This window comes from Gadus macrocephalus, chromosome 10, assembly GCF_031168955.1.
Source record: "Gadus macrocephalus chromosome 10, ASM3116895v1".
Lineage (NCBI taxonomy): Eukaryota > Metazoa > Chordata > Actinopteri > Gadiformes > Gadidae > Gadus > Gadus macrocephalus.
The window spans coordinates 1,322,073-1,344,944 of NC_082391.1; the positions used below are offsets into that span (position 1 = coordinate 1,322,073).

General features: G+C 41.0%; 1 protein-coding gene across 1 annotated transcript; it reads right to left on the minus strand.

Moving 5' to 3' along the window:
• Positions 1-14,437: 14,437 nt before the first annotated feature.
• Positions 14,438-22,393, minus strand: smu1a (SMU1 DNA replication regulator and spliceosomal factor a). Its single transcript, XM_060063865.1, has 12 exons — positions 22,241-22,393; positions 21,430-21,640; positions 20,909-21,061; positions 20,596-20,706; positions 20,355-20,483; positions 19,196-19,315; positions 18,907-19,023; positions 18,479-18,606; positions 17,743-17,869; positions 16,018-16,185; positions 15,501-15,653; positions 14,438-15,217 (listed from the first exon to the last, which is right to left on the minus strand). The coding sequence occupies exons 1-12, from the start codon at positions 22,264-22,266 to the stop codon at positions 15,119-15,121; spliced, it is 1,542 nt and encodes a 513-aa protein (XP_059919848.1). The 5' UTR covers positions 22,267-22,393; the 3' UTR covers positions 14,438-15,118.
• Between the last annotated feature and the right edge of the window lie 479 nt (positions 22,394-22,872).

Consider the following 22,872-nt stretch of genomic DNA (forward strand, 5'->3'; position numbering starts at 1 on the left):
GTCGTTTTTTATTGGTCGTCATGAAAAAAAACAAGGGGTAACACTGTCGTATTTTATTGGTCGTGATGAAAAAAACCAAAGGGAAATAATAGAAATACACACATACATTTTAATGTCATGTATATCCTCTTTATTGATGATTGATTACCGTGTTATGTCATCGCCTCAGTGGTGCAGTGGTGTGCACTCTGCCTAACCCACTGGAGACCGGGGTTCAAGTCCGGTTGATGTCATCTGTTGGAAGACTCTTATCTCTATTTCATGCGAATTATAAAGTCAAGTACAACCATTGTGTTGTGTTTATTCAGTGTCTTGATGGTGCATTGATAAGTTCGGAGGTTAACACTCTTCACAGCTCCGGTTCGGATCCCCGCAAAAACGTTGACGGGGTTACCACTGTGGTTTTTTATTGGTCAACATGGAAAAAATATGAGGGGTAACTCCGTAGTTTTTTATCGGCCGTCATGAAACAAACATAAGGGGTAACACTGTCGTTTTATATTGGCCGTCATGAAAAAAAACATAAGGGGTAACGTTGTTGTTTTTTATTGGTTGTCATGAAAAAAAGATAAGGGGTAACACTGTCGTTTTTTATTGGCCGTCATGAAAAAAAACATAAGGGGTAACACTGTCGCTTTTTATTGGTCGTCATGAAAAAAAACATAAAGGGTAACACTGTCGTTTTTTATTGGTCGTCATGAAAAAAAACATAAGGGGTAACACTGTCGTTTTATATTGGTCGTCATGAAAAAAAACATAAGGGGTAACACTGTCGTTTTTTATTGGTCGTCATGAAAAAAAACATAAGGGGTAACACTGTTGTTTTTTATTGGTTGTCATGAAAAAAAGATAAGGGGTAACACTGTCGTTTTTTATTGGTAGTCATGAAAAAAAACATAAGGGGTAACACTGTTGTTTTTTATTGGTTGTCATGAAAAAAAGATAAGGGGTAACACTGTCGTTTTTTATTGGCCGTCATGAAAAAAAACATAAGGGGTAACACTCGTTTTTTATTGGTCGTCATGAAAAAAAACATAAGGGGTAACACTGTCGTTTTTATTGGTCGTCATGAAAAAAAACATAAGGGGTAACACTGTTGTTTTTTATTGGTCATCATGAAAAAAAGATAAGGGGTAACACTGTCGTTTTTATTGGTCGTCATGAAAAAAAACTAAGGGGTAACACTGTCGTATTTTATTGGTCGTGATGAAAAAAACCAAAGGGAAATAATAGAAATACACACATACATTTTAATGTCATGTATATCCTCTTTATTGATGATTGATTACCGTGTTATGTCATCGCCTCAGTGGTGCAGTGGTGTGCACTCTGCCTAACCCACTGGAGACCGGGGTTCAAGTCCGGTTGATGTCATCTGTTGGAAGACTCTTATCTCTATTTCATGCGAATTATAAAGTCAAGTACAACCATTGTGTTGTGTTTATTCAGTGTCTTGATGGTGCATTGATAAGTTCGGAGGTTAACACTCTTCACAGCTCCGGTTCGGATCCCCGCAAAAACGTTGACGGGGTTACCACTGTGGTTTTTTATTGGTCAACATGGAAAAAATATGAGGGGTAACTCCGTAGTTTTTTATCGGCCGTCATGAAACAAACATAAGGGGTAACATTGTTGTTTTTTATTGGTTGTCATGAAAAAAAGATAAGGGGTAACACTGTCGTTTTTTATTGGCCGTCATGAAAAAAAACATAAGGGGTAACACTGTCGTTTTTTATTGGTCGTCATGAAAAAAAACATAAAGGGTAACACTGTCGTTTTTTATTGGTCGTCATGAAAAAAAACATAAGGGGTAACACTGTCGTTTTATATTGGTCGTCATGAAAAAAAACATAAGGGGTAACACTGTCGTTTTTTATTGGTCGTCATGAAAAAAAACATAAGGGGTAACACTGTTGTTTTTTATTGGTTGTCATGAAAAAAAGATAAGGGGTAACACTGTCGTTTTTTATTGGTCGTCATGAAAAAAAACATAAGGGGTAACACTGTTGTTTTTTATTGGTTGTCATGAAAAAAAGATAAGGGGTAACACTGTCGTTTTTTATTGTCCGTCATGAAAAAAAACATAAGGGGTAACACTCGTTTTTTATTGGTTGTCATGAAAAAAAGATAAGGGGTAACACTGTCGTTTTTTATTGGTAGTCATGAAAAAAAACATAAGGGGTAACACTGTTGTTTTTTATTGGTCGTCATGAAAAAAAACATAAGGGGTAACACTGTTGTTTTTTATTGGTTGTCATGAAAAAAAGATAAGGGGTAACACTGTCGTTTTTTATTGTCCGTCATGAAAAAAAACATAAGGGGTAACACTCGTTTTTTATTGGTTGTCATGAAAAAAAGATAAGGGGTAACACTGTCGTTTTTTATTGGTAGTCATGAAAAAAAACATAAGGGGTAACACTGTTGTTTTTTATTGGTTGTCATGAAAAAAAGATAAGGGGTAACACTGTCGTTTTTTATTGGCCGTAATGAAAAAAAACATAAGGGGTAACACTCGTTTTTTATTGGTCGTCATGAAAAAAAACATAAGGGGTAACACTGTCGTTTTTATTGGTCGTCATGAAAAAAAACATAAGGGGTAACACTGTCGTTTTTTATTGGTCGTCATGAAAAAAAGATAAGGGGTAACACTGTCGTTTTTATTGGTCGTCATGAAAAAAAACATAAGGGGTAACACTGTCGTTTTTTATTGGTCGTCGTGAAAAAAAACATAAGGGGTAACACTGTCGTTTTTTATTGGTCGTCATGAAAAAAAACATAAGGGGTAACACTGTCGTATTTTATTGGTCGTGATGAAAAAAACCAAAGGGAAATAATAGAAATACACACATACATTTTAATGTCATGTATATCCTCTTTATTGATGATTGATTACCGTGTTTTGTCATCGCCTCAGTGGTGCAGTGGTGTGCACTCTGCCTAACCCACTGGAGACCGGGGTTCAAGTCCGGTTGATGTCATCTGTTGGAAGACTCTTAACTCTATTTCATGTGAATTATAAAGTCAAGTACAACCATTGTGTTGTGTTTATTCGGTGTCTTGATGGTGCATTGATAAGTTCGGAGGTTAACACTCTTCACAGCTCCGGTTCGGATCCCCGCAAAAAAGTTGACGGGGTTACCACTGTGGTTTTTTATTGGTCAACATGGAAAAAATATGAGGGGTAACTCTGTAGTGTTTTATCGGCCGTCATGAAACAAACATAAGGGGTAACACTGTTGTTTTTTATTGGTTGTCATGAAAAAAAGATAAGGGGTAACACTGTCGTTTTTTATTGTCCGTCATGAAAAAAAACATAAGGGGTAACACTCGTTTTTTATTGGTTGTCATGAAAAAAAGATAAGGGGTAACACTCGTTTTTTATTGGTAGTCATGAAAAAAAACATAAGGGGTAACACTGTTGTTTTTTATTGGTTGTCATGAAAAAAAGATAAGGGGTAACACTGTCGTTTTTTATTGGCCGTCATGAAAAAAAACATAAGGGGTAACACTCGTTTTTTATTGGTCGTCATGAAAAAAAACATAAGGGGTAACACTGTCGTTTTTATTGGTCGTCATGAAAAAAAACATAAGGGGTAACACTGTCGTTTTTTATTGGTCGTCATGAAAAAAAGATAAGGGGTAACACTGTCGTTTTTATTGGTCGTCATGAAAAAAAACATAAGGGGTAACACTGTCGTTTTTTATTGGTCGTCATGAAAAAAAACATAAGGGGTAACACTGTCGTTTTTTATTGGTCGTCATGAAAAAAAACATAAGGGGTAACACTGTCGTATTTTATTGGTCGTGATGAAAAAAACCAAAGGGAAATAATAGAAATACACACATACATTTTAATGTCATGTATATCCTCTTTATTGATGATTGATTACCGTGTTTTGTCATCGCCTCAGTGGTGCAGTGGTGTGCACTCTGCCTAACCCACTGGAGACCGGGGTTCAAGTCCGGTTGATGTCATCTGTTGGAAGACTCTTAACTCTATTTCATGTGAATTATAAAGTCAAGTACAACCATTGTGTTGTGTTTATTCGGTGTCTTGATGGTGCATTGATAAGTTCGGAGGTTAACACTCTTCACAGCTCCGGTTCGGATCCCCGCAAAAAAGTTGACGGGGTTACCACTGTGGTTTTTTATTGGTCAACATGGAAAAAATATGAGGGGTAACTCTGTAGTGTTTTATCGGCCGTCATGAAACAAACATAAGGGGTAACACTGTCGTTTTTATTGGTCGTCATGAAAAAAAACATAAGGGGTAACACTGTCGTTTTTTATTGGTCGTCATGAAAAAAAACATAAGGGGTAACACTGTCGTTTTTTATTGGTCGTCATGAAAAAAAACATAAGGGGTAACACTGTCGTTTTTTATTGGTCGTCATGAAAAAAAACATAAGGGGTAACTATTGTTTTTTATTGGCCGTCATGAAAAAAAACATAAGGGGTAACACTGTCGTTTTTATTGGTCGTCATGAAAAAAAACATAAGGGGTAACACTGTCGTTTTTTATTGGTCGTCATGAAAAAAACCAAAGGGAAATAATAGAAATACACACATACATTTTAATGTCATGTATATCCTCTTTATTGATGATTGATTACCGTGTTTTGTCATCGCCTCAGTGGTGCAGTGGTGTGCACTCTGCCTAACCCACTGGAGACCGGGGTTCAAGTCCGGTTGATGTCATCTGTTGGAAGACTCTTAACTCTATTTCATGTGAATTATAAAGTCAAGTACAACCATTGTGTTGTGTTTATTCGGTGTCTTGATGGTGCATTGATAAGTTCGGAGGTTAACACTCTTCACAGCTCCGGTTCGGATCCCCGCAAAAAAGTTGACGGGGTTACCACTGTGGTTTTTTATTGGTCAACATGGAAAAAATATGAGGGGTAACTCTGTAGTGTTTTATCGGCCGTCATGAAACAAACATAAGGGGTAACACTGTCGTTTTTATTGGTCGTCATGAAAAAAAACAAGGGGTAACACTGTTGTTTTTTATTGGTCGTCATGAAAAAAAGATAAGGGGTAACACTGTTGTTTTTTATTGGTCGTCATGAAAAAAAACATAAGGGGTAACACTGTCGTTTTTTATTGGTCGTCATGAAAAAAAACATAAGGGGTAACACTGTCGTTTTTTATTGGTCGTCATGAAAAAAAACATAAGGGGTAACTGTTGTTTTTTATTGGCCGTCATGAAAAAAAACATAAGGGGTAACACTGTCGTTTTTATTGGTCGTCATGAAAAAAAACATAAGGGGTAACACTGTCGTTTTTTATTGGTCGTCATGAAAAAAAACATAAGGGGTAACACTGTTGTTTTTTATTGGTTGTCATGAAAAAAAGATAAGGGGTAACACTGTCGTTTTTTATTGGCCGTCATGAAAAAAAACATAAGGGGTAACACTCGTTTTTTATTGGTCGTCATGAAAAAAAACATAAGGGGTAACTGTTGTTTTTTATTGGCCGTCATGAAAAAAAACATAAGGGGTAACACTGTCGTTTTTATTGGTCGTCATGAAAAAAAACATAAGGGGTAACACTGTCGTTTTTTATTGGTCGTCATGAAAAAAAACATAAGGGGTAACACTGTTGTTTTTTATTGGTTGTCATGAAAAAAAGATAAGGGGTAACACTGTCGTTTTTTATTGGCCGTCATGAAAAAAAACATAAGGGGTAACACTCGTTTTTTATTGGTCGTCATGAAAAAAAACATAAGGGGTAACACTGTCGTTTTATATTGGTCGTCATGAAAAAAAACATAAGGGGTAACACTGTCGTTTTTTATTGGTCGTCATGAAAAAAAACATAAGGGGTAACACTGTCGTTTTTATTGGTCGTCATGAAAAAAAACAAGGGGTAACACTGTCGTTTTTTATTGGTCGTCATGAAAAAAAACATAAGGGGTAACACTGTCGTTTTTTATTGGTCGTCATGAAAAAAAGATAAGGGGTAACACTGTCGTTTTTATTGGTCGTCATGAAAAAAAACATAAGGGGTAACACTGTCGTTTTTTATTGGTCGTCATGAAAAAAAACATAGGGGGTAACACTGTCGTTTTTTATTGGTCGTCATGAAAAAAAGATAAGGGGTAACACTGTCGTTTTTATTGGTCGTCATGAAAAAAAACATAAGGGGTAACACTGTCGTTTTTTATTGGTCGTCATGAAAAAAAACATAAGGGGTAACACTGTCGTTTTTTATTGGTCGTCATGAAAAAAAACATAAGGGGTAACACTGTCGTATTTTATTGGTCGTGATGAAAAAAACCAAAGGGAAATAATAGAAATACACACATACATTTTAATGTCATGTATATCCTCTTTATTGATGATTGATTACCGTGTTTTGTCATCGCCTCAGTGGTGCAGTGGTGTGCACTCTGCCTAACCCACTGGAGACCGGGGTTCAAGTCCGGTTGATGTCATCTGTTGGAAGACTCTTAACTCTATTTCATGTGAATTATAAAGTCAAGTACAACCATTGTGTTGTGTTTATTCGGTGTCTTGATGGTGCATTGATAAGTTCGGAGGTTAACACTCTTCACAGCTCCGGTTCGGATCCCCGCAAAAAAGTTGACGGGGTTACCACTGTGGTTTTTTATTGGTCAACATGGAAAAAATATGAGGGGTAACTCTGTAGTGTTTTATCGGCCGTCATGAAACAAACATAAGGGGTAACACTGTCGTTTTTATTGGTCGTCATGAAAAAAAACATAAGGGGTAACACTGTTGTTTTTTATTGGTCGTCATGAAAAAAATATAAGGGGTAACACTGTTGTTTTTTATTGGTAGTCATGAAAAAAAACATAAGGGGTAACACTGTCGTTTTTTATTGGTCGTCATGAAAAAAAACATAAGGGGTAACACTGTCGTTTTTTATTGGTCGTCATGAAAAAAAACATAAGGGGTAACACTGTCGTTTTTTATTGGTCGTCATGAAAAAAAACATAAGGGGTAACTGTTGTTTTTTATTGGCCGTCATGAAAAAAAACATAAGGGGTAACACTGTCGTTTTTATTGGTCGTCATGAAAAAAAACATAAGGGGTAACACTGTCGTTTTTTATTGGTCGTCATGAAAAAAAACATAAGGGGTAACACTGTTGTTTTTTATTGGTTGTCATGAAAAAAAGATAAGGGGTAACACTGTCGTTTTTTATTGGCCGTCATGAAAAAAAACATAAGGGGTAACACTCGTTTTTTATTGGTCGTCATGAAAAAAAACATAAGGGGTAACACTGTTGTTTTATATTGGTCGTCATGAAAAAAAACATAAGGGGTAACACTGTCGTTTTTTATTGGTCGTCATGAAAAAAAACATAAGGGGTAACACTGTCGTTTTTATTGGTCGTCATGAAAAAAAACAAGGGGTAACACTGTCGTTTTTTATTGGTCGTCATGAAAAAAAACATAAGGGGTAACACTGTCGTTTTTTATTGGTCGTCATGAAAAAAAGATAAGGGGTAACACTGTCGTTTTTATTGGTCGTCATGAAAAAAAACATAAGGGGTAACACTGTCGTTTTTTATTGGTCGTCATGAAAAAAAACATAAGGGGTAACACTGTCGTTTTTTATTGGTCGTCATGAAAAAAAGATAAGGGGTAACACTGTCGTTTTTATTGGTCGTCATGAAAAAAAACATAAGGGGTAACACTGTCGTTTTTTATTGGTCGTCATGAAAAAAAACATAAGGGAAATAATAGAAATACACACATACATTTTAATGTCATGTATATCCTCTTTATTGATGATTGATTACCGTGTTTTGTCATCGCCTCAGTGGTGCAGTGGTGTGCACTCTGCCTAACCCACTGGAGACCGGGGTTCAAGTCCGGTTGATGTCATCTGTTGGAAGACTCTTAACTCTATTTCATGTGAATTATAAAGTCAAGTACAACCATTGTGTTGTGTTTATTCGGTGTCTTGATGGTGCATTGATAAGTTCGGAGGTTAACACTCTTCACAGCTCCGGTTCGGATCCCCGCAAAAAAGTTGACGGGGTTACCACTGTGGTTTATTATTGGTCAACATGGAAAAAATATGAGGGGTAACTCTGTAGTGTTTTATCGGCCGTCATGAAACAAACATAAGGGGTAACACTGTTGTTTTTTATTGGTCGTCATGAAAAAAATATAAGGGGTAACACTGTTGTGTTTTATAGGTCGTCATGAAAAAAATATAAGGGGTAACACTGTTGTTTTTTATTGGTCGTCATGAAAAAAAACATAAGGGGTAACACTGTTGTTTTTTATTGGTCGTCATGAAAAAAATATAAGGGGTAACACTGTTGTGTTTTATAGGTCGTCATGAAAAAAATATAAGGGGTAACACTGTTGTTTTTTATTGGTAGTCATGAAAAAAAACGTAAGGGGTAACACTGTCGTTTATATTGGTCGTCATGAAAAAAAACATTAGGGGTAACACTGTCGTTTTTTATTGGTCGTCATGATAAAAAACATAAGGGGTAACACTGTCGTTTTTATTGGTCGTCATGAAAAAAAACATAAGGGGTAACACTGTCGTTTTTTATTGTTTTTTATTGGTCGTCATGAAAAAAAGATAAGTGGTAACACTGTGGTTTTTTATTGGTCAACATGGAAAAAATATGAGGGGTAACACTGTCGATATTTATCACTGTTGTTTTTCTTTGGTCGTCATGAAAAAAAACATAAGGGGTAACAATGTCGCTTTTTATTGGTCGTCATGATAAAAACAAAAGGGGTAACACTGTAGTTTTTTATTGGTCGTCATGAAAAAAATCACAAGGGGTAACACTGTCCTTTTTAATTGGTCGTCATGAAAAAAAACATAAGGGGTAACACTCGTTTTTTATTGGTTGTCATGAAAAAAAATATAAGGGGTAACACTCGTTTTTTATTGGTCGTCATGAAAAAATCATCTTTGAAAAAAAAGAAAGAATTGTCCTTGTCAAATAAAATATAAGGGGTAACACTGTTGTTTTTCATCAGTCATCATGGGAAAAAAACATAAGGGGTAACACTGTAGTTTCTTTCTACCATATAATGACGTCATGATAAATGCTGCGCAATATCCATTGTTTACATCCATTGTTGGTCCGGGATTATACACAGCGTGACGGTTTCTCCGTCAAGTGAACCGTCCGTCTTTGCTCTTTTTTTGCCAACCAGTTTACGTGCGGGATTCCAGAATCAAAACGATAACATTCACCATGTCTATTAATATGGTAGCAGCATTTTACACCAGTTTTAGAATGTTCACTACAACAGATGTTGAACACCAACATGCTTATGTAAAATCAGCATAGTATTATATTCAGCTATGGACAGTTCTGCGTTGTGCGTCATAGCCTACGTCAGCCTACACAGACAATGTTCTAAATAAAATGATAATATGATAAATATCATAAAAAGGGTGGATGTCAATAATTTAATGAAATATCATGTTGTATGATAAAATTATAAAAAAAAAAGCCAGGGGCCTCCAGGGGGGGGTGCTGCAGCACCCTAAGCACCGCCACTTCCCGCGTCCCTGTGTGTAGAGAGAAATTAAATTCAATGGCTTATAACGAACCCATCTGTAAAGATCAGTGAATGCATAGAAAATAATGACAAGTGGTGTAGATGGTTTTCCCTCTGTGCAAGGTCATTAGCCCAAGTAAGTCCTACAAAAAAAAGAACTACAGTAATAGCAGATGTTGAAGTTGTTAAATCTTTGACAAACAATTTGTATGGAACAATCGGTTAAGGTAATTTAAGTGCTTGAGTCTCGACAATTTAGAGAATGTCCAGCGCGCAACTTGAATAAGCCATGTGTGATTTTACCCGGGCTCCAGCGCAACTTTCCCTGCCTCAGGTAGCCTAGGCCCATTCATACAGGAGCAAGCAAGAACGTTACCTTATTCTGTCCTTGGGTGGGAAACGAAAAAAAGGACAATCCGTTTCCACTGTTGGAGCAGTTTATGATTGCACATTTACGAGGCTTTTTTTTTTTAAACTATCTTTATTTTTGAAAAATAGACAATGACAGATGAAATTATATTGAGCGGGACATTGACTGTATTATTTAAGGTTGTCATACCGTACCATGTATATAACAAATTGAACATTGAACACAAGAAATGGAAGAAATTCCATTTATACCCATGTACTTTCACCATACATAACTGTATAAAAAATAAAAGTGCCTGCAGGAAAATATAAATACAGTACTCGACGGAAAGTCCTCCGATTGTGCTTCAGCTTCAGATGCCATCAAGAGGGGTCTCTGGTCGTAATCAGTCGCAAGTCCGTCCCTGACCAATCAGCATTCATTAGCAGAATGCTAGCATGTACGGCCAACAACGGCCCAAACTGTAAGAAATCGAAAGGACATATATATAATCTATATTGAACTTGCGGAATCTACAATAAAATTTGCGATATTTCAACGACAAGCAGGTGAAAGAGATATATTTAGCCATCTAGCCCCGTAGACTCCCATTCAATTTGGACTCGCCCGCGATCACCCCCAGTGGATGTCTGATGGAACTACAACCAAGATCGGTACAATGGGGCGTATAGGAAGTGCCCAGGCTCTTCGTAGACGGGCTCTGGTAGGGTCCAGCTCATGGGTCCAGCTGCAGCCCCGGAGAACAACACGCTGGCGTGACAACAACCCAGGCGCGACGGAAGTACTCTGGCGTGACGGAAGTGATTTATTTTTTTTTACTTTTGTTTTTACACACCGCTAAATCGGAAACCAAAGATGAACCATGGAAGTAAGTGTGACTGTTAATATGCTTAATATATTGAGTAATATTCATGTTAAAGTCGTGCCGTGGTTTATTTACTTTTCGCTACTCTGCACATCAGAGTAGGTTCACTTCAGTTTAATTATTCTGTTATCATGCCATATCAATCATGTGTCAAGCACTGCATGTAAAAAATAATTGTTTAACAAGGCACAAATTCATAAGGACTGCCCACACCAAGTATAACTATAAAAGCTAACTCAGGTGCATGGAGTAGTCTAGACTGTAGCTTTATATCTGTGGTGTGGACTCACTTGAGTTATTACAATTTTAGATTTTTTTTATAGTTGTAGATCTTGATGTGGATGGCCCTTAGTGGCTCTTCTCCTTCCCTTCTCTCCTCCACTCCTTTTCTATTCTCTTCTCATTTCCTATTCTCTTCCTGTCCTAATTTCCTCTCATCCTTCTCCTCTCACCTCCTATCCTCTTCTCATCTCCTATTCTCTCCATCTACTTCCATCTCCTACCCCTCTTTTCCTTATCAAGTTAACCGATGCAAGTAAACTCATCAAGTTTTAACAAACTCTCTAAATTACTTCTCTTTCCCTCTGCAGCTGAGGACAACGTACTCCAATTGTCAATGGCATTGCAGTTACGAGTCATCTTAGAAGAACACGATATACAAAAGTGGATGCTTCCATCAGGAATTCCCAGTACAGTGGAATAACTTGTTTCAATAGTCTTTAGAACACTCAATGTACCCGGGGAATTTGGATTATTATACGAACACATCGATTTTGGGAACCGATTTTTCAGTCTTACCTCAACTTACGAACTGCATGACAAGGCCACTGTGAAGATAATGAGCAAAGAGCCTATGATTACTCTGTCGTCTACACTGAGTGAAGTGGACACCAGCCCTGCAGATCAAGCATCATCATGCCGCTCTACTCCAAGGCCACTGCCATTTAAAATTCCACAGTTTTCCCACAACATTGAAATTGAAAAAAAAAAAACTAAATCATGCCTCTGGAACATACTTCAGAGATGCAAGTGTTAAATCAGCAATAATGCATGACCTCTCCAAAGTCATATTCTCTAACACAGCCTATCCTTCAAGTCTGCAAGTATCCTCAGTGGCTGAAGCCCTTGTTCAGAAGTTTCCATGCCTTAAGGAGCCAGGGTCCTTCGCAGGGATGTATGGCTGGCAGATGCGCATCAAGATCAAGATGCAAAATTACCGTGCCAAGCTGATATCGCAAAAATATGCCTATCCTGAAATAGAAGAAAACACATTAAGGAGAAAGCTGCAAGCCGATGCAGCCCTGTCCAAATATTTTGAAAAAGACAAAGAAAGAAGAGGTTAATTATCTCCCTCCGCATCCTGTTGGAGAAAATCAAAACAGTTTGGAGAAGGACAGGCTTGAGTTGATCAATGTCATTAAAAAGAATATCGAAATAATAATATAATCACAGAAAAAATGTCCAAAACGTTTTCCAGTCGAAGAGTAGAGGAGGTGACCCACAGCCCAGCGGTGGCCTGCATTATTCAGTGAGGCTCAAGTATGAGTTTGATAAACAATATTTTATTTTCCACCAAGAACTGTTATTTGTCGACTGAAACTTTGAGAATTGATGTTGGAAGTGTATTAAGTTGTCTCTTTACTCGTTTCCTAGATCGAAGAAGAGTTCCGTCGTATAACGACCATTTCCCTGGAGGAGACGTTCATGATGAAGCTTGATGGGTACACACCTCGTCTTCTGCAGCTGATGCGTGCCAAAGGAGGAGCTGTTGGTCCCAGGATGCGTCCTCTCCTGGACACTGTAAATTAGGTATATTTTTGTTTTGCTTTTTACTACTAATACTTTTATGCAGAAAAACAGCTGAAGTCAGAAGTTTGCATACAATCTAACTGAAGTCAGTCCATGGTTTTCATGGCTACATGAATTCGGTTAGGACCTCTACTTTGTGTATGCCACAAGACATTTTCCAACAATTGTTTACAGACATCTTCACTTACACTCACTTACATTCACCTCATCTCCTCTCCTGTCCTTCTCTCCTGATCTCCTATCATCCTCCTCTCAACTCCTTTTCCATTTCTCTCATCTCCTATTCTCCGTCTGTCCTCTCATCTCCTATTCTCATATTCCCCTCTTCTCACTTCCTCATCTCCTATCCTTCTCCTCCCTTGTCCTCCTCTCCTCATCCGACTGACTTCAACTATACGTCCTCTCACTAAGATGCTTCTCCTTTCAGTCCCAGAGCATTGACAAAAAGAGGGATGCCGTTGTCTGCTGCCTCATTGAATACATTGGAGAACAGCGGGAACTGCTCTTCCTGGACCAGGTATGTTATTAAATGATTGATCAACGCAGGGTATTCTACGGTGGCCCTGGAGTGCAAAACACACCAGCAATTCACTCAACACACCCTCCTCCTGATTGGTTGCACTGTTTGTCATTTACAATGCTTAACACCACGTCGGCTATGGCAGTTTCTTAATTTGCAGTGAAGGGGAACGGTAGGCTTCATAAGTGTTGCAGAGTAGGCTAGGCTAGTTGCAGTGTCAAAGAAAATGGACCGAAACTCCGATTTTAATTAAAGATTAGCCTACTCTGCAACACTTACGTAGCCTACCATTCCTCTTGGTGCTCATGGCAGCGGGGCTGCGGCGGGAGACAATCGTGGGCAACAATCCCTTTCTTCTCCATGTCGCGGTTCATGTACTTCAGGGAATCAAAGCCAAAGTTCCCTTCCCCCAATTCCTTGTCAACCATGGTTGAGATTACTCCCACTACAGTCTCGTTATGGAAATACCAGAGACGTCAGAGAACCGACGTGTTATGCACCATAACACCAACAGCAATGGTTATCCAAATAACAAAGAAGTGTACAACACTTGCGTTACAGTGTGTCTAATCACACACGCACATGTGGCGCTCGCACTGTCGTAGCTCATTGTCGGGCCAAATTCTCTGTGCGGGCAAGGCAGCGAAAGGGGAGGTAACTTGGCCCCTTATGACGAAATATGGGGCCACATTCCAAATCAGCGCACCTGAGCTTCCATTTTTTACCTGTTATGTGGAATATTAGTTCCACTACATCACTCTTGTTTGTAAGATATTTATGTTTTACATGTATGGCATACTACCTCAAGTTCTGTTTATTCTGGTTTCATATATTATGTTGATCTTGTTCTTGTATAATGTTTGATCTAAAATAAAGGGTGATATTGCAGTTTCTAACTGCAATATTTAAGTTGTTTTTGGAATGTGAGCATGAATAATTCTTATCCAATCATACCGTGTTTTACCGTGTGGGTAAGGTTGCATTCCTAAGACATTAAAATATACAGTAAAATCCCAGACAGATATTGTATCAAAAGATCAAAAAACGACTAATGCCGTACTGTAACTGTCTTGCAGGGTTGTCGTCCCATTTCATGGGGTTGAGGGTTTGGGCCAAGGGGTGTAACGGAGTTGGACCTTACAGTATAACGCAACGGTGTATTGAGCTCGTTCTTGGCAGCCGTTTATATTGACGATCACTACCGAGATTGGACATACCGGACACGTAAAGTTTATGGATGTGTGGAGCTCCGTAGCCTAAGTATGATCAGCGAACACAAGGTTGACGTGGGTGTAACCAACCATCCCATCAGATTTTTCTGCTCAAGTATTTTTCAGACACTTCACTATGTAGTCAATAGTCCTCTGGTTAAATAGCTTTAATGGCACAGACAATTAATATAAAAATAATTGTGTGGAAATGGACAAGTTACAAAATATTTAAAAAAAAGTTATTCCAGGAGGAAAAATGGTGACACATGGTTGATAAATTGACATCAAATGCCGGTAGAAATGTTAAAATTAAGAAACTTACCAATAGAATGGAACATTTCCCAAAGCACACCAATCACTAAATAAATAAAAAATATCCTTGTGTCCATATTGTTTGTGTGAGAAACTTTTTATTTTCTTCCATTTAACCAGATATTAAAAAAAAAAAAAAAACAATCTCAGAAAAAAATATTTACAGGAAGTTTTTCTAAATAATAACCAAGAAAACTAAAAGCAAATAAAATAACTTGTGACCAACCGCAAACATCATCCTCCACCAGCTACACAGTCCAGTTAGACTTGTAAGTGAACTGCATTTGTTTACGATTGGCGAATCGATCAGAATGAATGTTACCCCACCAAGAAAAAAAAGTGTAAAATCCCGTCTCAATCAGAGAGGAAGCTGTAGCTGCAGTTCGACTTTGAGCATGTGGTACCTCTCGAAGGACAACGAAGCTAGCTGGAAGAAGAGGACGATGAGAAGGGCGAGGTGAAGAGAGAAGGACGAGGAGGTGGGTTTTGATGGATTCCAGACACGGTGTGGAGGACCACGCTCAGGGCTTCCAGAGCTTCAGGAGGCCGTCTTCGCTGTAGGTGCTGATCAGGTTCTGGTGGGGGTGGTGGGCGATGCCGATCACATCTTTCTCATGGACCTGGAGGGGGGGGCAGGACCAGTCAGTATCGAATGAAGAAGTATAATCCCTAATATGAAAGGAGCAGTTCTAGAATGAAGTACATAGAAGGGGACAGGTTCCTTTTAAACAGCTAAATAAAAAGGCAAATCAAGAAATTGGGGCTGAATTCTATAGAAAACAGTGAGGCTGTGAAGGGATGCCGTTGTTCATGCTCCCCCTCAATTGAGTGTTTTTGAATCATTTTAAAAGTCTGGGTGTGACCTTATCCATGGATCGCACAGTGAGGGGTGGGAGTTCGTACCGTCAGCGTTCTCTCCAGTTTGCCCGTCACGGTACTGAAGCAGTACAGCACAAAGTCCTCTCCCACGCAGTAGATCCACTCCCCTCGCGGCGACAGAGTACAGCACACAAAGTCGCCCCCCTCTCTCTTACCAGAGCTGAAACTCCTCACGATCTGAGCACACAAACACAAACGAACATCACAGATGAGCAGTCGTTTACATACAAAACATTTGAGAAACACATCCATGCATCGTCCTAAAACTCTACATTCTTCAAAATGTACGGCATGGTAAAAGCGTCTACATGTAAGCTAATTGAATGACTGATTAACCAGAACAGGCAGACATCTGAGCTGTAGGAGAACAACAGCCCTTTTTTTGTGACCAGTCGTGATGTTTATTTGCAGTTACAAGACGATCCAAAATCAACCCTTTAGTGACATCGAAAGTGAGAGTGTCCGCCCGGATGATGTATGATCAATCGGCCTACCCCGGGGACTGAACCAGCCGGTGGGCGGTTCCTTGAGCACAACGCACCTGGCCCTGCATGTTCATGATGACCACGGTGTTGGAGCGGTTGCACACCACGAAGTGCTCCGGGTTCTTGGGCAGCAGAGCCACGTTGTTCACGGTGATGTCGCTACCGGCAGACGTCCCCAGAGACTTGAAGGTACTGGTGCACTCGGAGGTCTTCACGTTCCACACCTGAGGATCAGAAAGGACATGGGGGACTTGAGGTGCGTTCACATCAACACCAATGCGATTGTTGTACTCCATTATAGGCGAGTTTCCCCCTGAGAACCGTAAACTTTTATTCCGCAAGTGAGTCATTGTCAAGCAAAATTCAAATTTTTTAACTCGAGCGAATGACGAATTAGCATTTTTTCCCTGGAGTAGAATCACACAAAATCGGTGTAAACCAGCTCATTCACGCCGTGCCATTCAAGCCATTGGGTGTGAACAGATCCAGCATGATTACTGATCAGATAGGGGTGAGTGGGCATCTTGCTCAAGGATTGACAAGAGTCAAACAGCTTAACACTATCTTATTTCAATGTGTTGATTAGAATTATTGCTGATTTTAGGCAAGGGTTTCTTATGAAGCATCCTTCATTGTAAAAAGGCCACCCAGAGTCATTTAAATAGGCAGGAAAACAATCAAACTTCAGATAAAGACATCTCAATGCTACCAACTGTGTTCCATTAAAGGTGCCATGACATGCTATTTTATGTATTCTTTAATATAGGCATTAGTGGGCAACTAACAGTATTCAAAGACGTTCCCGAAATTCAGCCGTGGTGCAGAGTTACAGCCACTGTTTTGTTTTGGTGTCTGTAGCTATAATGCAAATGAGGAGGAGCGAGGCGGGTCAAGGAGGAGGGTGGGGGTGTGGCCCTGAGCAGCTTGCAGCCACGGTACCATTCGCTCTGTTTACAGTGGATGTACCGCAATGGCGAGGCGCACACAGCCTTTAGCCGTGTTCTGTAAATATTCTAGAACACATGGAACAGCTCTATATCTAAATAATATCATATAGCCTACATAGATATCTATATCATTTAATACATATTATCACGGCCAAAAGCTGTGTGCGCCTCCAGACGATATTATGAATCACAAACGACTTTGTCGGGTTCTGCGACGTCTCTGGTTCTTCCACTTTCACATCAACCTGAAGTCGACTGAACCGCGCGCTGCCTGCTGCCGGCTGCCGGCTGCCCGCTGCCGGGCGATGGTGCCTCGCGGCAACCGGCGGCATGTCGCAGTTCATGTACTTCAGCGAGTCAATGCCAAAGTTCCTTTCCCCCCCCCCCCCCCCCCCCCCCCCCCCCCCAATTCCTTTTCAACCATGGCTCAGATAACCCCCACCACAGTCTTGTTGTGGACATACAAGAGACGTCAAAGAACCGACAAGAAACACTTCCGTTACAGTGTGTGTATTCACACACACACACATACACACACACACGGTCGTGTCTCATTGGTGTGCCAAGTCTCTGGGCGGGCCAGGCAGAGTAAGGGGAGGAGCTTACTGCAGTGTGACGACATAAGAAACCACATTCCAAATCAGCGCACTTGAGCCTCCGTTTTTTTCCAAAGGCGAGCAGAACAGCTAGTGCTCGTTTTACACCGAAGGCAAGTTTTAGCCACTGGGGGACCATAGGCAGGCTAGGGGAACTCCTATTTATGTTAGAAAACCTCATAAAGTGAGATGTTCATGCCATGGCACCCTTGACGTAGGAACCCACGGCCATGCTTACCTTGACGGTGCCGTCCGATGAGGCGCTGATGATGTGGTGTCCGTCTGGCGTGAAGGTGGCCTCATTGACGAAGGACGAGTGACCTCTGAACTCCTTGAGAGACTTGCCAGACTTCAGGCCATGGATTCTGATGGCAACACACACACAGACCAGGGCTCACCACTCGGGGTCTCGCACAGAGCGCTAGGTTGTGTGGGGTCGCAGAGTCTCGGCACGTCGGCCACCAGCGAAATGGAACATAGAATCTGGGGTCTTGAAGTCTGGGTCCCAGAACCGTCTAGATGAGCTTTGACCGCGGACTCTGGATTCTAGAACACTAGGGTCTTAAAGACTGGTTCTGGAGTTCGAAACTGAGGTAATCTGAGGTTTTGATCACAGACTACAGCATTCTTTTAGCTTCCCATGTTTGCATCTACTTCCCTAGAACTATTGACAATAGTTTGACAGATATGCTTTAAATATATTTTCATTTTACAAAAAAAATAATTTGATTCGATATGGGCCTGTGACGCTTTCGGCGACTGTATAGTAATAAACATTTGTATGAAAATGTGATTAAAATGCATCTTCCTCCAAATTCATGCTACTATTGTGTCCATCATCCATCAAACTAGCCATATAGTCATCCATCTTAACCGGATAGATGGATGTTTGGCTACTTTCTTTCCATCCATCCCTCGATCCATCGTCAGATTGGCTGAGGAGGAAGGGGTCATGGCTCAAAGGTCATGGTTACCTGATGGTCTGGTCGAAGGAGGCACTGAGCAGCTGGCTGCTGTCCTTACAGAAGCTCACACACGTCACACCTTTACTGTGGGCACGCTCAAACCGCCGCAGGCACTGCCCACTCTGGATCTTCCACACCTGTACACACACGAGTAATGTTTGCAAAATTACAACGGGATGGTAATGCCGGCTGTGGCAGGACTGAATTACCTCCACTGTTCTTCACTATTCAAGAGGTTAACAGGAAGAGACTGTTCAATTTAACCTTCTCTTAACCGGCCAACTAGTAAGTGGTTATAGTGAAATAGTGAGTTCACAATAAACTCTGCTGACAGTCAGGCTCTGGCACAGTCCGGGTTGCAGCTAAGGGAGAAAGAAAAAGCATGCCATAGATTGGGATAGAGAGAAAGAGAAATAGCGATTGTCTGGGCTGCGAACCTTGATCTTCCCGTCCTGGGCTCCTGTTGCCAGCATCTCGGTGTCTCGGCTGAAGCAGATACACAGCACCGCATCGTCCATCATCATGAAGTTATCCTGCGCCTGGTACTTGAGATCCTACACACACACACACAATTTTAATCCTACATTTGACAACTTCAAAAGAAACACAAATTCTGGCTAATTCAGCAACAATCATGCTCACATTTTATTTTCCATTTTATTTCATTTCCATTTTTTCGTCCATCACCAACTGTCTCCTGTACGTGCACATGCATGAGTGTGGTACCTTTCTGATCTTGCCGGTGGTGAAGTTCCACACCTCGATGAAGCCGTCCACCGACCCGGTGACCAGGTACTGGCCGTCAGGAGAGAAGCGAGAACACTCCACATGGGACTTCTGTCCAAACTGAACACAGACAAAAAGTTGGTTAGGACCTGAAAAACATGAATTACATTTACATGCATGCAGAATGTATGGTGTATATTTTTTTTTACATTTGTTGAGACTTGAATAGTCGCCCCATGTTAGTCAAATAAAAAAAACTTGATATGTAAAAACACATGTTATAGACATATTGGTGTGGTGCAAGCTAGGGATGCACTCATGTATCGGCGAACATCGGTAATGGCAGATATTCGTGTTGTTGACGACCAACGGCCTATCGGAAGATGGGATGACATTCACCGACGGCAGTGGCCGATGTTTACATGTTTAATGCTTCCTCCTCTTGAAATGTCACTGGAACATGTCTTATAAACTGCATATCGCTGATCTTTCTCCAAGACGGTGATGTACTCCCACACGGCCCACATTTACTTTAGCTTTTATTTGTAAACAAACCACACATGCACGCAGGGCGACTTTTTTCTTCTTCTGTCGAATCACTCCGCAAGGGTCCTCGGTTGCTTAGCGACGTCAACGGCAGACTATTTCTCAGCTGATCAACACGACCAATGCTGGTAACATTGTAACATTTAACAATTGTAAAAAGACACACCGTGTGAAGTTATTTTTTTTGCCATACTTTCCATTATCCTAAAGACGTGTCTAGTTCACCGTCATGCAGGCTGGGTTCAGTCAAATAAATAGCGATCTGTTTTCGGCGCATGTAGGTCTATCTGCCTGAGCCCACGTTGAAATAATTTTGATGTTGAATGTTGATGGCGCAGTTGAAAATAAACAGATTGATTTCATACAAATCATAAAAGCCTCTCCCTGTGTCATTGTATGTATACGAGGTGCGTGTCTGCATACGTGCGTACGTGCGTGAGGGGCTAGGGTTTGTTTCCCTGGCACAAAAGGGGGAATAAACAACAACAACAACAAAAAAATCTTGCTATCGGCTATCGGCCAAATTGTTATTCTAAACATCGTATCGGCCCAGAAGTTCCCAATCGGTGCATCCCTAGTGCGCGCAGAGGGCCACCGGGCGCGGGGCCTGTACCTTGATGTGTCTGCTGAGCTGCGTGGGGAAGCGTTCCTCCTCCACGTCCTTCACAGCTGCTTTTCCCCTGAACAAGTCGATGGTCATCCCTGGAGGGAGGAGCCCCTGGTGCTGCTGCCACTTCAGAGACTAGGGGGGAGCAGAGGCACAGCTCAACCGGACGGTAGTGGGGTGACACATTGCTCAACGAGAGGTATAGGTGGGCTGAAAGGAAGGGGGTGTGCTCCATGGGGGCCCTCACCTGTCCGAGCAGGGCCATGAGGCGGGAGGGGGGCACCACGCTGACCTCCCCAGCCAGGGCCTGAGCGATGGCCGCTCGCCTCTTCTCCTTACTACTGCCGTCTGGGTAGGCCTGGACACGGACACAGAATCACAGTTCAGGATACTTCAGAGGTCCCCATCTATTTAATGTCAGCTGATTCCCCTTTGAGTCCACCATAAAGAAGGCAAGGTACAAACAACTCTTTTTTCTTTTCATAATGCATCCCTGGATCTAAAAGTGAAGCACAGCAGCGAATCAGCCCGCATCACCGGTTATTTTGTATGGGTCTCACCTCTCGGGGGTCGAAGTAGGACCTGGCCAGCAGATTCTCCAGGTGTATGTAGCGCTCTGGCTGCGTCTGCTTCAGCATGATCATGGGATCCGTCTGCCTGAGGAGGGAGCGTGCTGCACCCAGCTCTCTCAGCTCGATCAGCTCCAACACCACCTGGGATACAACACGAGATCGACCAAGACATATATATGACTAAAAGAGCCTCCTGATCAAGTACAGTGTACAGTGATAAGTCATATTGATAGTACTTACATTTTCCGTCTATGAATAATGAAGCACAGAAAAACACAACCCATTTCCTAACAGAAGAGGCTGGTATCAAGAGGCCAGGATAGTGCAGTGGTGAGAGTACCGGCTGGAAAGACCCTGGGTTTGATACCCGATACCAAACCTGTGAGGACCATCTTTGAGCAAGACGTCCCAAACGACTTGCTGCTTAAAGACATCTCACCTCTTTTGGACAAAGGAGGTGAGATGAATTACAACAGTAGCGCCAAACCTAGACTACAGCACAAACACACCTGTTCGTAGAGGTCCACAAGTGTCTTATCGGGAAGTTTGAGCGACTGAATGGCCTGCAGTACTGTGTCCCAGTGGCCGCTGTTGATGTCCGCCACGAAGCTCTCTATGCTGTCCACCGTGTTGAGCGATACCGTGGACTCCTCCTGCAGCGTCACCAGTGTCCGGTGGAGGTTGTTTTCCTTCAGGTACTGCATTATCAGACGGATAACGCTGAAAACACACACACACACACACACACACACACACACACACACACACACACACACACACACACACACACACACACACACACACACACACACACACACACACACACACACACACACACACACACACACACACACACACACACACACACACACACACACACGTTAGCGTGTCCAATCAATAGGACATTATTTGATAGACTTTTTGTATAATACCGCCAATGGATTTTGTAAGGGATAAATCGTACTTTCATTCGGGTACGGTGCTGTTCATAATATTCATCACTAGTATGTGCAAAAGTCTTGCACGCTGCTAAAGAAACACTTATTCTGGTTGGCAACCATGCAGGGACCATTATCTTGCCCGTTACAAAATTCGGCTTGGTTGATTATCTACGTTTTTCGATTAGCATGACTTCATTAATCTCTCCAAAATAAAAATGTACTTGTTCAGTGACGTTACACCAATGTGTCCCAGCGCATTAGCTTAGCATGTAGCAATGTAGGCCCCAGTATGCGAAGATGTGAAAACAAGATGCATAATAAGCAATAATATATCGGCTTTGTGCACTGCGAATAAGGGTTCTAAACGTTGGGGACTTACTCTGCGGATTCCACTTCCAAAGACATGTTTATTTATCTTTATATAATGGAAATATCCTTAAAAAAATCCCGAAGCACACGCAAGACGAACGGAAACACCGGCCAAGTGGTAGCAGCCTCGTCTGGTCTGGTCCGGCTTCCGTAGAAAAGCGATCAGTAAATGTGTCCATGACTTTATTTACTTGTTGGTCCGCGATAGTTATCCAATTTGGCCGACTTCCCCTATTAGTTCGCACCCACCGTACAATTTATTGATTAACTGTTGTAATATTGTACAGTTGTTGAACACATTTGAAATTATTTTTACGAATACAATACCAGTGACCTTGACCAGTGAGTTGTCGTGGCCGTTAGCCTGATTACTCAAATTCTAATAAATCCTAACCAATTCCCATGGTACCTAAAGGAATTTTGAATACAAATGTAATGTTTATGACTGCAGATAAAACAGAAGCCTAAATTAATCTTTCTGGTTACATTATTCACCTATAAATGCTATATAATAAAATTCAAAACACATTTATTTACCACGCACACACACACACACACACACACACACACACACACACACACACACACACACACACGTTTCTTGTATTTTTACTTATTTATTTACTGCAATTAATTATATAA

Coding starts and splice junctions, on each gene's coding strand:
- smu1a (XM_060063865.1), bottom strand. CDS start 22,266: ATGTCTTTGGAAGTGGAATCCGCAGA. Junction 17,870..18,478: donor TCCTTCGACCAGACCATCAG/GTAACCATGACC, acceptor TGTTGCCATCAG/AATCCATGGCCTGAAGTCTG. Junction 15,218..15,500: donor AACTGGAGAGAACGCTGACG/GTACGAACTCCC, acceptor CCCCCCCTCCAG/GTCCATGAGAAAGATGTGAT.